This window comes from Phascolarctos cinereus, unplaced genomic scaffold (assembly GCF_003287225.1).
Source record: "Phascolarctos cinereus isolate Bilbo 61053 unplaced genomic scaffold, phaCin_HiC Scaffold_2;HRSCAF=192, whole genome shotgun sequence".
Lineage (NCBI taxonomy): Eukaryota > Metazoa > Chordata > Mammalia > Diprotodontia > Phascolarctidae > Phascolarctos > Phascolarctos cinereus.
Genome location: NW_027555625.1, coordinates 50,242,483 through 50,253,779, shown reverse-complemented (window position 1 = coordinate 50,253,779; position 11,297 = coordinate 50,242,483). Strand labels below are relative to the sequence as shown.

Here is an 11,297-nt window from a genome sequence, read left to right as displayed (position 1 = left end):
GAGGGAGGCTTGTTTCATTATGTTTCCCAGTTCCATTACCAATTGTTCAATTACACAGTTTGATGTTTTCATTTAAATTGTTGTAGTCACTATGGATATTGTCTTTTCAGTTTTGCTGATTTCATTCTGCATCAGTTCACAGAAATCTCCCCATGTTTTTCTGCATTTCCCGTACCCATCATTTCTTACCATACCATGACAATTCTATCATACTCATCTAAGAGTTTATTTGACTGTTGTCCAAACAATGTCTGGCCAAGGCTTTCCCAGAAGGCTCCTCCCTGAGCCAGCCCTTTATCAACCTTAAAGCGTCAGACACATGTAAATTATGACTAAGACATCAAAATATAATATCATGTAATTGAATCTGGATTATATTATCTTCCTATTATATACTATTAAACTATGGTTGACTGAAATGTCCCCAGAAGGCAGCCCTGAGGCTGTCTGCTAGTACGGGGGGGAGGAGCAGTTCTGCCTTTGGGGCTTGGCAAATTCTTGTGATCTCAAGGAACTTCTGCACATTGTTGGCAATTTCTTGCCTGGATTTACTTGGAAGCATAATAATGATAATTGACATTTATATTAGGCTTTAAAGTTTGTGAAGCATTTTGTGTATATTGTCCTACTTAAACTTCAGACAACCTAAAAAAAGTAGATGCTACAGGTATCCTCCCTTTTGTAGATGAGGAAACTGAGGCTCAGAGAGGTTAAGGGACCTGTCTGTGGTTATATAGCTCATGTCAAAGGTTGGACTGGAACCCAGGTCTTTTTGGCTATAAAGTCAGCCCTGATGGCATTTCCCCTATGGGGCTCAGAGGGAGGAGATGGGGAAGAGAGGAATTCTGGCTTAAAGGGTCATAGATTTAGAGATGGAAGGAACCAGTGAGTCCAGCCTTCTCATTTTACAGATGAAGAAACTGAGGCACAGAGAGGTTAAGTGATCTACCAAGATCACACAGCTAGTAGGTATCTGAGAGAGAATTTGTTTTTTTAAAAATATTTATTTATTTAGTTTTAGTTTTCACCATTAACTTTTTATAAGATTTTGAGTTTTAAATTTTCTCCCCTTCTTTCCCCTCCACCCTCCCCAAGATGGCATACAATCTGATATAGACTATACATGTATAATCATATTAAACATATTTCTACATTAGTCATGTTGTAAAGAAGAATTAGAACCAAAGGAGAGAAAAAGAGCAAACAGTATGCTTCGATCTGCACTCACACTCCACAGCTCTTTCTCTGGATGTGGATAACATTTTCCATCACGAGTCTTTTGGAATAGCCTTAGATCATTGCATTGCTGAGAAGAGCCCAGTCTATCAAAGTCAGTCATCCCACAGTGTAGCTGTTACCATGTGTGGTGTTCTCTTGATTCTGCTCACTTCACTCAGCATCAGTTCTTGTGATGTTGTGGTTGCTGTGTACAATGTTTTCCTGGTTTCTGAGCCAGAATTTGAACACAGATCTTCCTGACTCCAAGTCCAGTGTTGGTATCTACTATGCCCTGCTGCCTCTTTTAGTTAGAGGTTGGACTGGAAAACCTCTGATGCCCCTTCTAATTAGAGGCAGCTAGGAGGTACAGTGCATAGAACCCTGCACCTGGAGTCAGGAAGACCTGAGTGCAAATTGGACTTTGTACACTTACTAGCTGTGTGATTCTGGAAAAGTCTTAACCCACTCTCTGCCTCAGTGTCCTCATCTGTAAAATAGGGATAATAATAGCATCCTTCAGTTGTTATGAGGGTCAAATGGGATAAGGTTTGCAAAGTTCTTTGCAAACTTTGAAGTACAAATGCTTGCTATTATTCTAATTCTGAATTTCTGTGAAAGAACAGTTCTCTGGGGGCGGCTAGGTGGCGCAGTGGACACGGCACCGGCCCTGGAGTCAGGAGGACCCGAGTTCAGATCTGGCCTCAGGCACTTGACACTAGCTGTGTGACCCAGGGCAAGTCACTTAACCCCATTGCCTAGCAAAACAACAACAAAACCACCACCAACAACAAAAAAACAAAAACAAAGAACAGTTCTCTGTTGCCTGCTCCTCCTCTACCCATCTAACCCTAGTCAGTTAGGGTTACAGCTGGACTTGGAGGGGTTAATGTGATTCACCTAGAGAGCCAAAGGAAGTGGACATGTTGAAAGCAGAGAAGAAAACACTTAGAAATGACATGCCAACCATCTTCAAAGTATTTGAAGGGCCGTCCGTGGAAGAAGGTCTAATTTTGTTTTGCTTGGCTCCAGTGGGCAGTGATGTCTCAGTAGAAGTTAGGGTTGGAAGCAGCATGTAGACAGATTTAGGCTTGACATAAGGAAAAACTTCTGATACTAAGAGCTGTCCAGATGTGGAACGGATGGTGTTGGAGAGGTAATAGGTTCCCCCTTGCTGGGTGTCTACAGTCAAAGGTTAGACGACCAATTCATTTCAACCAACAGTTATTAAGCCTCTATAATGTGCAAGACATTGTGTTAGACATTGGAGATGCAAAGACAATGACAAAAAGGATCATGTTGTGGAAGGGGATCTTGTGATTCTCAAGCTCCAGCTGTGGCTACCTCAGAAAGCAAGCACAGCTATTGACTGGGATGACTTTAGCAATAATCATCAGTGTGGAGGGCCAAGGGAGGGAAGAAGTATGTAATGAGCCTGGCTGAACTTGATATGAGAAACCCAAGTGTCCTGGTCCTAGAGTAATTGAGGGTTGTGAGGCCCTATCAAAGTATCTGAAGTATAATTGAGAAGTCACTGGACTTGCAGTCAAAAGCATGGGATTCATGTGCTGGCTTTGCCACTTACTAGTTGTGTGACTTTGAGTAAATTCTTCTCTGTGCCTCAGTTTCCTCATCTGTAAAATGGAATTACAACCTGTCTTAGAGGTTAGTTGTGAGCAGTCAGTCAGTCACCCAAGCACTTATTAACAGCTCCTATGTGCTAAGCAATGTGCTAAGAGCTAGGAATGCAAAGAAAGGCAGAAACATGGTTCCTACTCTCAAGGTGCTCACAGTCTCATGGGAGTGGCCATATGTAAATAACTAGATATATACAAAATAGAGACAGAGGAGACAAAGGTAATCTCAGGAAGGAAGGCACTAGAAGCTGAGGAGACTGGGAAAAATCTTCTGCATAAGGTGAGATATATTTTTTTTAAAATATTTTATTTTTCCCCAGTTAACATGTAAAGACAATTTTTAGCATTCATTTAAAATTTTTTTGAATTCCAAATTCTTTCTCTCCTACTCTCACCTCTTACCTCCCTGAGATTGTAAGTAATTTGTTATAGATTTTACATGTTTAATCATGCAGAATATTATAAGGTGAGATATTCTGAGCTGAGTCTTGAAGGTGGCCTGGGAAGCTACGAGGCAGAAGTGAGGAGGGAAACATTTCAGCCATCAGAGACAGGTAGTGCAAAGGTGGGGAGATGGGAGTTGGCATGTCATTTTATTTTTATTTATTTATTTTGGCCAGGCAATGGGGTTAAGTGACTTGCCCAGGATCACACAGCTAGTAAGTGTCTGAGGCAGGATTTGAACTCAGGTCCTCCTGAATCCAGGGCCGGTGCTCTATCCACTGTGCCACCTAGCTGCCCATTGGCATGTCATTTTCAAGGAATAGCAAATAGGCCCATATTTCTGGAGTGTCAAGGGTATGGAGGGGAGTAAAGTATAAGAATAAATGTTTATTGATTGATTGAAGAAGACTGGAAAGGTCAGAAGGGGCTAGATTGTGAAGGCTTCGAATACTGGACTTTATATTTGATCCTGGGAATATCAGGGAGCCCCTGGAGTCTATTGAGTGTGTGTGTGTGTGTGTGTGTGTGTGTGTGTGTGTGTGTGTGTGTGTGTGTAGGGGGTGTGACATGGTCAGGTCTTTGCTTTAGAAATCATCTTGGCAGCGCAGTGGAGAATGGATTGGAGTGGGAGAGACTTGAGGCAGAGACCAGTTAGAAGGCTGCTGCAGTAGCCTTGGCAAGAGTGCTTTCTTTGTAGGGCTTGCACTTAGCTTTCATACTTTGGGATTAGTATCAGGTGGCAAAATACTTTACATATATCATCTCATAGAGATGCAAACTGTTTGGACCTAGGCTGGGAAAGCTGGGGAAGGAAAGTTATTAGCTTCTAAGGCAGGGGTGGGGACCCACGTGTGGCCTGCTAGGTCCTCAAGTGCAGCCCTTTGACTGAAGCCAGATTTTACAAAATTTGGTCAAAAGGCTGCACTTAAGGATCTAGAAGGCCACATGTGGTCTTAAGTCTGCAAGTCCCCCCCCCACCCCCAACCCCGGGCCTAAGGGATGCTTTTGTCTTCATACTCTGAGCATCCTCCCTTTGCCCAACTTTGCCTGTCAAGGCCTAGCTAGAACCTAGGCTGGTGGTAAGCCGGAGCCTTGGGCAGGCACTTAGAGCCCCCCCCCCATGCTGGCTTTGTGGAAAGGGCTCCATGCTGCCTGCTCCCCAGTCTCTCTGCTGCCCTTTAGCAACATTTGAGCAGCTGCTAATCACCACCAGGACCTCTTCTGTTAATACATCACTCCTGGCAAGTCAACAGACAGCAGCTGGTGAGATGTGACCGGTGGGGTGGGGGGAGGGGGCAAGGAAAGGTCAGGAATTACCCAGGGGTTGGCAAGCATCTGTGTGATTCATGTGCAGCGTCGGGGACCGACTTGGCAACCTCACTGCCGCCCTTGTCCAGGCAGGAGCAGCAGAGCCTCCTTTAGCAAGAGAGATCTGGTTGCATCAGGAGGGTCTGGGCTGAGGGTGGCCAGCCTTGGAACAGGGAATCCAAAACTCATTTAGGGTTTGGCATTTTTTGTCTTTTCTTTGAAAACGAATGTGTCTGATATTCTGAGGATTCATTAGGAACAAAATAATGAAATCCAAGAGGAGGAGCTGATTTAAGAAATATTGGCACGTCAGTGATGCCCCCCCCACTCCTGCTCCCCCTCCCCCTTCCGTATTTCCTATTCCATACTGGGGATGAATAATATCGCCCTTCAGACTGAAGTGGCAAAGGGTGACCTTTCTTCTTTTCCCTAAGCTTCCCATTTTTCTGACTAATACCTTCCTTGGAGGTGGAGGGATATAGATAATTTGGTTTAAAAGGTTTTCCTCTCAATCTTCTGCTGGATTCTAGGCTGTTGACAGAGGACTTAGTTAAGCTGTCAGTCAGAAAAGCATATTAATTAAGCCCTCACTGTGTGCCAGGCACTTGCTAAGAGCTGGAGATACAAAGAGTCCCTGCTCACAAGGAGCTCACATTCTAATGGGGGGAACAAGAAACAAAACAGCCAACATTTATAAAGTGCCAGGCACTGTGCGGAGTGCTTTATAATGATCATTTCATTTGACCCTCACAATAACCCTTCAAGGTAGGTACAATTATGATCTCCATTTTACAGATGAGGAAACTGAGGCAAACAGAATCAAGTGACTTGCCCAGGATCACACAGTCAGTAAAAGTCTGAGGCCATATTTGAACTCACAAAGATGAATCTTCCTGACTTGAGGCCCCACACTCTAGAGCCACTGTACTACCTAGCTTCCCCCAGCAAACGGTTGTGTACATACAGCGCAAGCAGCCTGTGTGATAGAAGCTGAGAATCAGTGTAGGACATGCTGCTTATTATAGACATTAATATACTGACCTACCCTTTCTTATCTGGAGCTCATCTGCTGTTTCTATTTAAACTATGATGGAACTGTGGAAGAATAGTCAGACTTCCCAAGTCTATGGAGATTAGAACCTGAAGTCTCTCCTGGAAAGAGAGAAGTCCTTACCACTCTCTTCAAGTTAGTGACCCAAGAAGAATCAGAGAAAACTATGGACTACAATGTGACACAAAGATTATGAACCAAATTTCCCAGGGAGAACAGGCAAGGAAACCTAGCTTCCTTCCCCATGGCAGAGAGGTGGGGGGTGACCAGGATAGAATAGTGTATACATTGCCAGATGTCATTGTATCAAATATTTCTGTTTATTTGTTTTTCTTTGTCACAAGGCACATTTCAGTCTGGAGGGGTTGAAAAAACTTATTTGTAGGAAAAAAGTGTCAGTGAAACACACTAAAAAGATCTTCCAGGGTAAAAGTGTCTTTCCTAGAGAGGCAGAGGATTATGGAATATTATAAGCTATATAATGAACTATATATATAAATGGAAATGAGTCTGAGGTCCATATGTTGATTCTTTTCTTTGAAATCTGAGTCGAAGATAATATTCCCCCATCCAGATAAGGGCCAGCCCCATTCTATCACCTGGATAAAGGGCAGTATTCAATAAAGGAGAGTTCTGGGATATACCACTTGGTTTTGACCATAAGAATGAGATGCTCAGAGGGGTTTAGGGGAGACAGGAAAAGGAGAGCGAATATTTGGGGTTTTAGTAGACATCACCTGGGCCTGGCACAGAAGATGGAAAGACTAAGATTAGATGAGCTCTATGAGCAAAGTCTCTAACTCAAGGAAAGTTTTGAATGGGGAAACAGACTTGCTCATCAAACTCATGCACATTAGGGTAAGGGGGTCCTCTCAAAGCTAAAAAACATGAGCTTAAGATGCTCCCCCAAAAAGGATCATTATGCTACTTTTTAAAGAAGATAAACAGACTTATGGAACTTTTACCAAGAGATGATACAAGGCTGAAAATACAAGTTCAAAAAAGTTTTAGGTAATCATGATGGGCTATGAAAGTGTAACCCAGGGGCAGCTATGTGGGACAGTGGATAGAGCACTGGCCCTGAAGTCAGAAGGACCTGAGTTCAAATCTGCCCTCAGACCAAACACTTGACACTTACTAGCTATGTGACCCTGGGCAAGTCACTTAACCCCAATTGCCAAAAAAAAAATAGTGTAACCCATGTGTTGACCAAGGATGGCTGGGCTGGGTTCAATCCTGGAGATTTCTCAATAATAAAACTTTTTATATGGCATGTGTTTTGTCCCCACATTGAGGACAGGGACTGTTTTTGCTTTTTCTTTGCAGCCCAAGTGCATAGTACGGTGCGTGCCTTGTTGACTTCCTATATATCCCTTAGTCTCCTTGTTAGAACCAAAATGTCAGGCTAGAAGGAGCACAGGCCCTCTCCTTTTTTAGGTCCTTCTGGGACAGAAGAATAAGGAATGTCCAGCTGGGAATACCAGGGTGAAGGATGTCCTTAGTTTGGCCAATGTTTCCATTTTGGGAAGAATACCTTGGGGCATGTGGGGTCCAACAGCCAACTTCAATGAATTAGTTCACTTTTTGGGTTCGAAAGGGTGTATGCAAGCACCATTGGGTGGTGGGAGGGGAGAAAGAGAAAGGGAAGAACTTTGGAAGGAGCAGTAAACAAAGGTCTCTACCTTAGAGAGTCTTACTAGAGGTCATAGGAAGGGAAAGGAGAGACTTGTGGCCTTTTCCTTCCCATAGAAAGTAGACAGCACCACCCCCACCTTCAGTCTTTCCTTCTAATTTAAGGGAGGCTATCAGGCTTCCCTCCACTGTCCTTCCTCTTTTCTCTTTACACAGCAATACTACATTCTCCTGATCCTGACCGATGGTGTGGTGACTGACATGGCAGACACAAGGGAGGCCATTGTACGTGCCTCCTACCTGCCCATGTCCATCATCATAGTAGGGGTGGGCAATGCGGACTTCACAGACATGCAGATTCTGGATGGGGACGATGGGGTCCTGCGTTCCCCCAAGGGAGAGCCTGTCCTCCGAGACATCGTACAGTTTGTCCCGTTCCGAGAATTCAAGAATGTGAGTGCTGTGGGGTGAGAACTGGCTTGTTTAAGGCCAAGAAGTACTGGGTGTTACCGGTGGTGTTGAGGGAGGGGATGTTGGCAGGTGGCATTGGAATGGGGTGCATGGAATCTAAATAAATGTGCTGGAGCCATACCATAATACTTCTATCTGTAAATTTGGTTTACCAAGGTTCTCTCTCAAGTCCCACCCAAGAGGATTTAGATACTAAAGTGCACAGAGGATGCTGTTATAAGTCAGTATCACTGCATGGACCTCAACAATCTCCAGTAATCAGGGATTGTATACCTTACATTTATATGACACTATATACTTTCCAAAGTACTTTCGTGTACATTAACTCATTTAATCCTCACAACAGTGGCCTGAAGTAGGTAACAGGTACTTTTCCCATTTTATAGATGAGGAAATTGAGGCACTGAGAAGTAAAGGGAACTTGCTCTGAGAAGGCTGCATTTTCTTTTGTTAAGCATTTGCAAATCCATAGGATTACAGGTTTTCATTCTTATGCAGAAACATCCTGGTCCCTGGATGAGGTGTCAGCTCCTGAGTGCACAATCCTATTAGTCCTTGAAGAGTGCATATTTGTCACCAGCATAAAATGCTTCTCTTTTCCTTTTCCTCCTCAGGCTTCTGCGACCGCTCTTGCCAAGTGTGTCCTAGCTGAGGTGCCCAAGCAGGTGGTTGAATACTACAGCCACAAGGAGCTTCCTCCTCGCTGCCCCAACATGGACTCCCCTGATGCCAGCCCCGGCCCTCCACAGTGAAGAGGTGCCAGTCAGCCTCCAGCCAGCCACCACCCTTTACTTTTCCTTCCAATGCTGAGTCTGGAGAAAGGGAGGAGGACAAAATGGGGCAGGGAGGTGGGAGAGGGAGAAAGTATTTGTTTCCAACACCTCCCAGGGCCTCTGAGATTGGCCTCCCCTTCCCCCAGTGCTCACATCAGACTTCCCCCCTTTCTCTTCCTCGCCCCCTACATCTTGTGTTTCCACAGTGACTTGTTCTAAAGAGGTCTGAACTAGGGACCATGGCCTGTGTGTGACGAAAGGATAACAATTAGCAGGAGAATCCTGGCTCCTGATCAAGCCGCAGTGAGATCCGATGTCCAGGAAATAAATGTTTGGCATCCTTTCTCCTCTGTTCCAGAAAGGCAGAGTGTGAGAGTAGATCCTGAGTGAGGAGGAGAGGGGGGTTTGGAACCCCAAAGAGCAGAGTGGGCCTCTCTTCCCTTCAGAATAGGCTGAGGGAGCACCCCTTTCCTACCACCTCGACCCAGGTTCCTTTTTTGAACCCCTCCCTTTGCGGTAATAGTGAGAGAGTGGATGCCAAGTCCCAGTGTGATACTCCCTCCTCACGGCTTCTGAGGAGGTCAAACTGACCTGATTGGACTCCCTAGGCCTAGTTCACCTGACTTGCTCTTCCCGTCACTCATCAGTGGGCTCAGGAATGGAAAGGGAGTGGGAGAAATTAATTTGCAGGCCTGGTGTGGATGATTCTAGACCAGGACTGGGGAACCTGCAGCCTTGAGGCCGCATGTGGGCCTCTAGGTCCTCAAGTGCGGCCCTTTGACTGCATCCAAACTTCACAGAACAAATGCCCTTCATAGGATTTGTTCTGTAAAATCAGTCCAAGGAGGACCTAGAGGGCCACATATGGCCTCGAGGCTGCAGGTCCCCCACCCCTGGTCTAGACTGAAGGAGTTAGGTAAAGCCAATGACCTTACATTCTGTTCCCTGCTGCCCAGGAAAGACCTTCCTGCTCCCAGCCCCAAAGAATTTCCAAGTGAGGGTGGGCATGGGTAAAGACTTTGGAATTTATCTTTCCTCCCTTCCAAGAAGACAGGCCTCTCAGATGCCCAGGTGGCTTCCCTCTCTCTCAGATTCCTAACTGGCATTTTTTTTTTTGCACCTGGGACAAGGAGCAATAAGAGAATGTTCACCTGGATCATGGCCATGGGGGAGAGGAAGAACTCTCTGAGATGTCACAAGGTTTCTATACTATCAAAGGAGGAGGAAGTATCCCTGGGAGGAGGCTGCCGCCATTGCTAGGGATGGCTCAGTCAAGGGAGGATTTCCTGCAGCTCTCCCTCCTCCCCTTTGCACAGTCTGTGACTGCTAGGAGCAGGAAAAGGGGACAGGAAGTGTACTCTGGGCTCGTGCTGGGGGCACCAGGGGTGGGGAGGAAGTTCACCCTGTAATAGTGCAGTTGGCACCTTCTAAATTTTCTACCCTGGGGGCAAAGCCTTGTGGCCTCCACTCCTTACTTATGGCTCTGTTCTCTTCTCTTTCTCCTTTCATTGAGCTTTCTGCCCATAGGATTGTTTCTCCAGCTGTGGCTACTCCCAAACCCCGAGGGTCTTACGGTCAAAATGGTCACATGGAGGCAAACTACTCCAGGGCCTCCCTTTGCTCCCTCATTATCTTCCCTTCTGGCTTTTGCATAGTAAAGTTCCCTTCCCATCCAGGCACCTGCTTCTCTCTTGGCTGGGGCCACCAAGATTGGCACCCTTGTCACTACTGACTTGGGCGCAAGGGCCCAGTTACAGGTGAGGTGGGGTGGAATGTGATGGGATGGAGCTATTGCCTCACCCCATCATGCAGACTCATCCATGTAGATCCGTCTTTCCACCCCCTCTTACTCCCCAAACCCTTAGGACTGTCAGACGAATGCATAGGATGTGAGGCTCAGTACCCCACTTTCAGCAATATGCATGATGAAAAAACTCCCAGAAACCACTTAACCCCCCCCCCCCCCTGCCAGGTTTGTTGTCTGTTTACTTTTGAATCTGGTAATCTTCACGTTCTTGTGAGCTCGCCTCTGCCCCCTCCATGTGGTGTCTGCTTGCATCTGCTCTCCAGGAGTGCAGGAGTTGGGGATGGGGAGGCTTCGGAGGGACAGACTAACCCAATAAACAGTGTTCTTTCCCTGCTGCAGCCTGGTCCTCTTACTTCTGCATCTTTTCTCTGCTGCACTGTGTTCTATTTGGGGGGCTGGGGCTCTTGGTGAGAAGCCTAGGGCAGAATTAGGAAGTCAGTGGAACCTGCCTTCTTTCTCCCTTCCAGCTCTGTGCACGGGGAAGTAAGGTACAGGCCAGGGATGTTTTCTTTTGAAAGTTTCATTGCGGCCTTTCCTTTTTTTCACATCATCCCTGCTTACACCTTCCCTTGTAACAAAACAACAACAACCACCTGGATATTTATTCATCATTCTCCACCCATGGTTCCCCACCTCTCCAGTACAAGGAAGCTGGTACATTTCTGCATTTCTTCTTCGAGACCAGTTTTTTTTGGTGGGTCTAGAACTATGAGCTGATGAGTGTAAGAAACTCTATCAGGGATGTTTTAAAGAGGGGATCACGATGGTGAGACGTCCTAAGTGGCTGGGGATGGGGGTGGGGACAAGTCCCAGACATTGGGATTCCCGGGCTGTGTCTGGTGGGGTACATTTTACTTTTTTTTTTTTAACTTTCTATCTTGCCCAGGCTGGAAGAGCAGCGTCTACTCACTGGCTGATCCTACCCACTGCTGATTGACATAAGAGAGATTTGTCCTATT

General features: G+C 45.8%; 1 protein-coding gene across 1 annotated transcript in view; it reads left to right on the top strand.

The window, feature by feature from the left end:
- The window catches only part of CPNE7 (copine 7), a 39,349-nt gene extending 28,687 nt beyond the window's left edge, over positions 1–10,662 (top strand). The window contains exons 14-15 of the mRNA XM_020989130.2: positions 7,504–7,740; positions 8,373–10,662. Of these exons, the coding sequence (XP_020844789.1) occupies positions 7,504–7,740; positions 8,373–8,510 (375 nt within the window). The 3' untranslated portion in view covers positions 8,511–10,662. The remainder of the gene's footprint in view (positions 1–7,503; positions 7,741–8,372) is intronic.
- Positions 10,663–11,297: the final 635 nt, after the last annotated feature.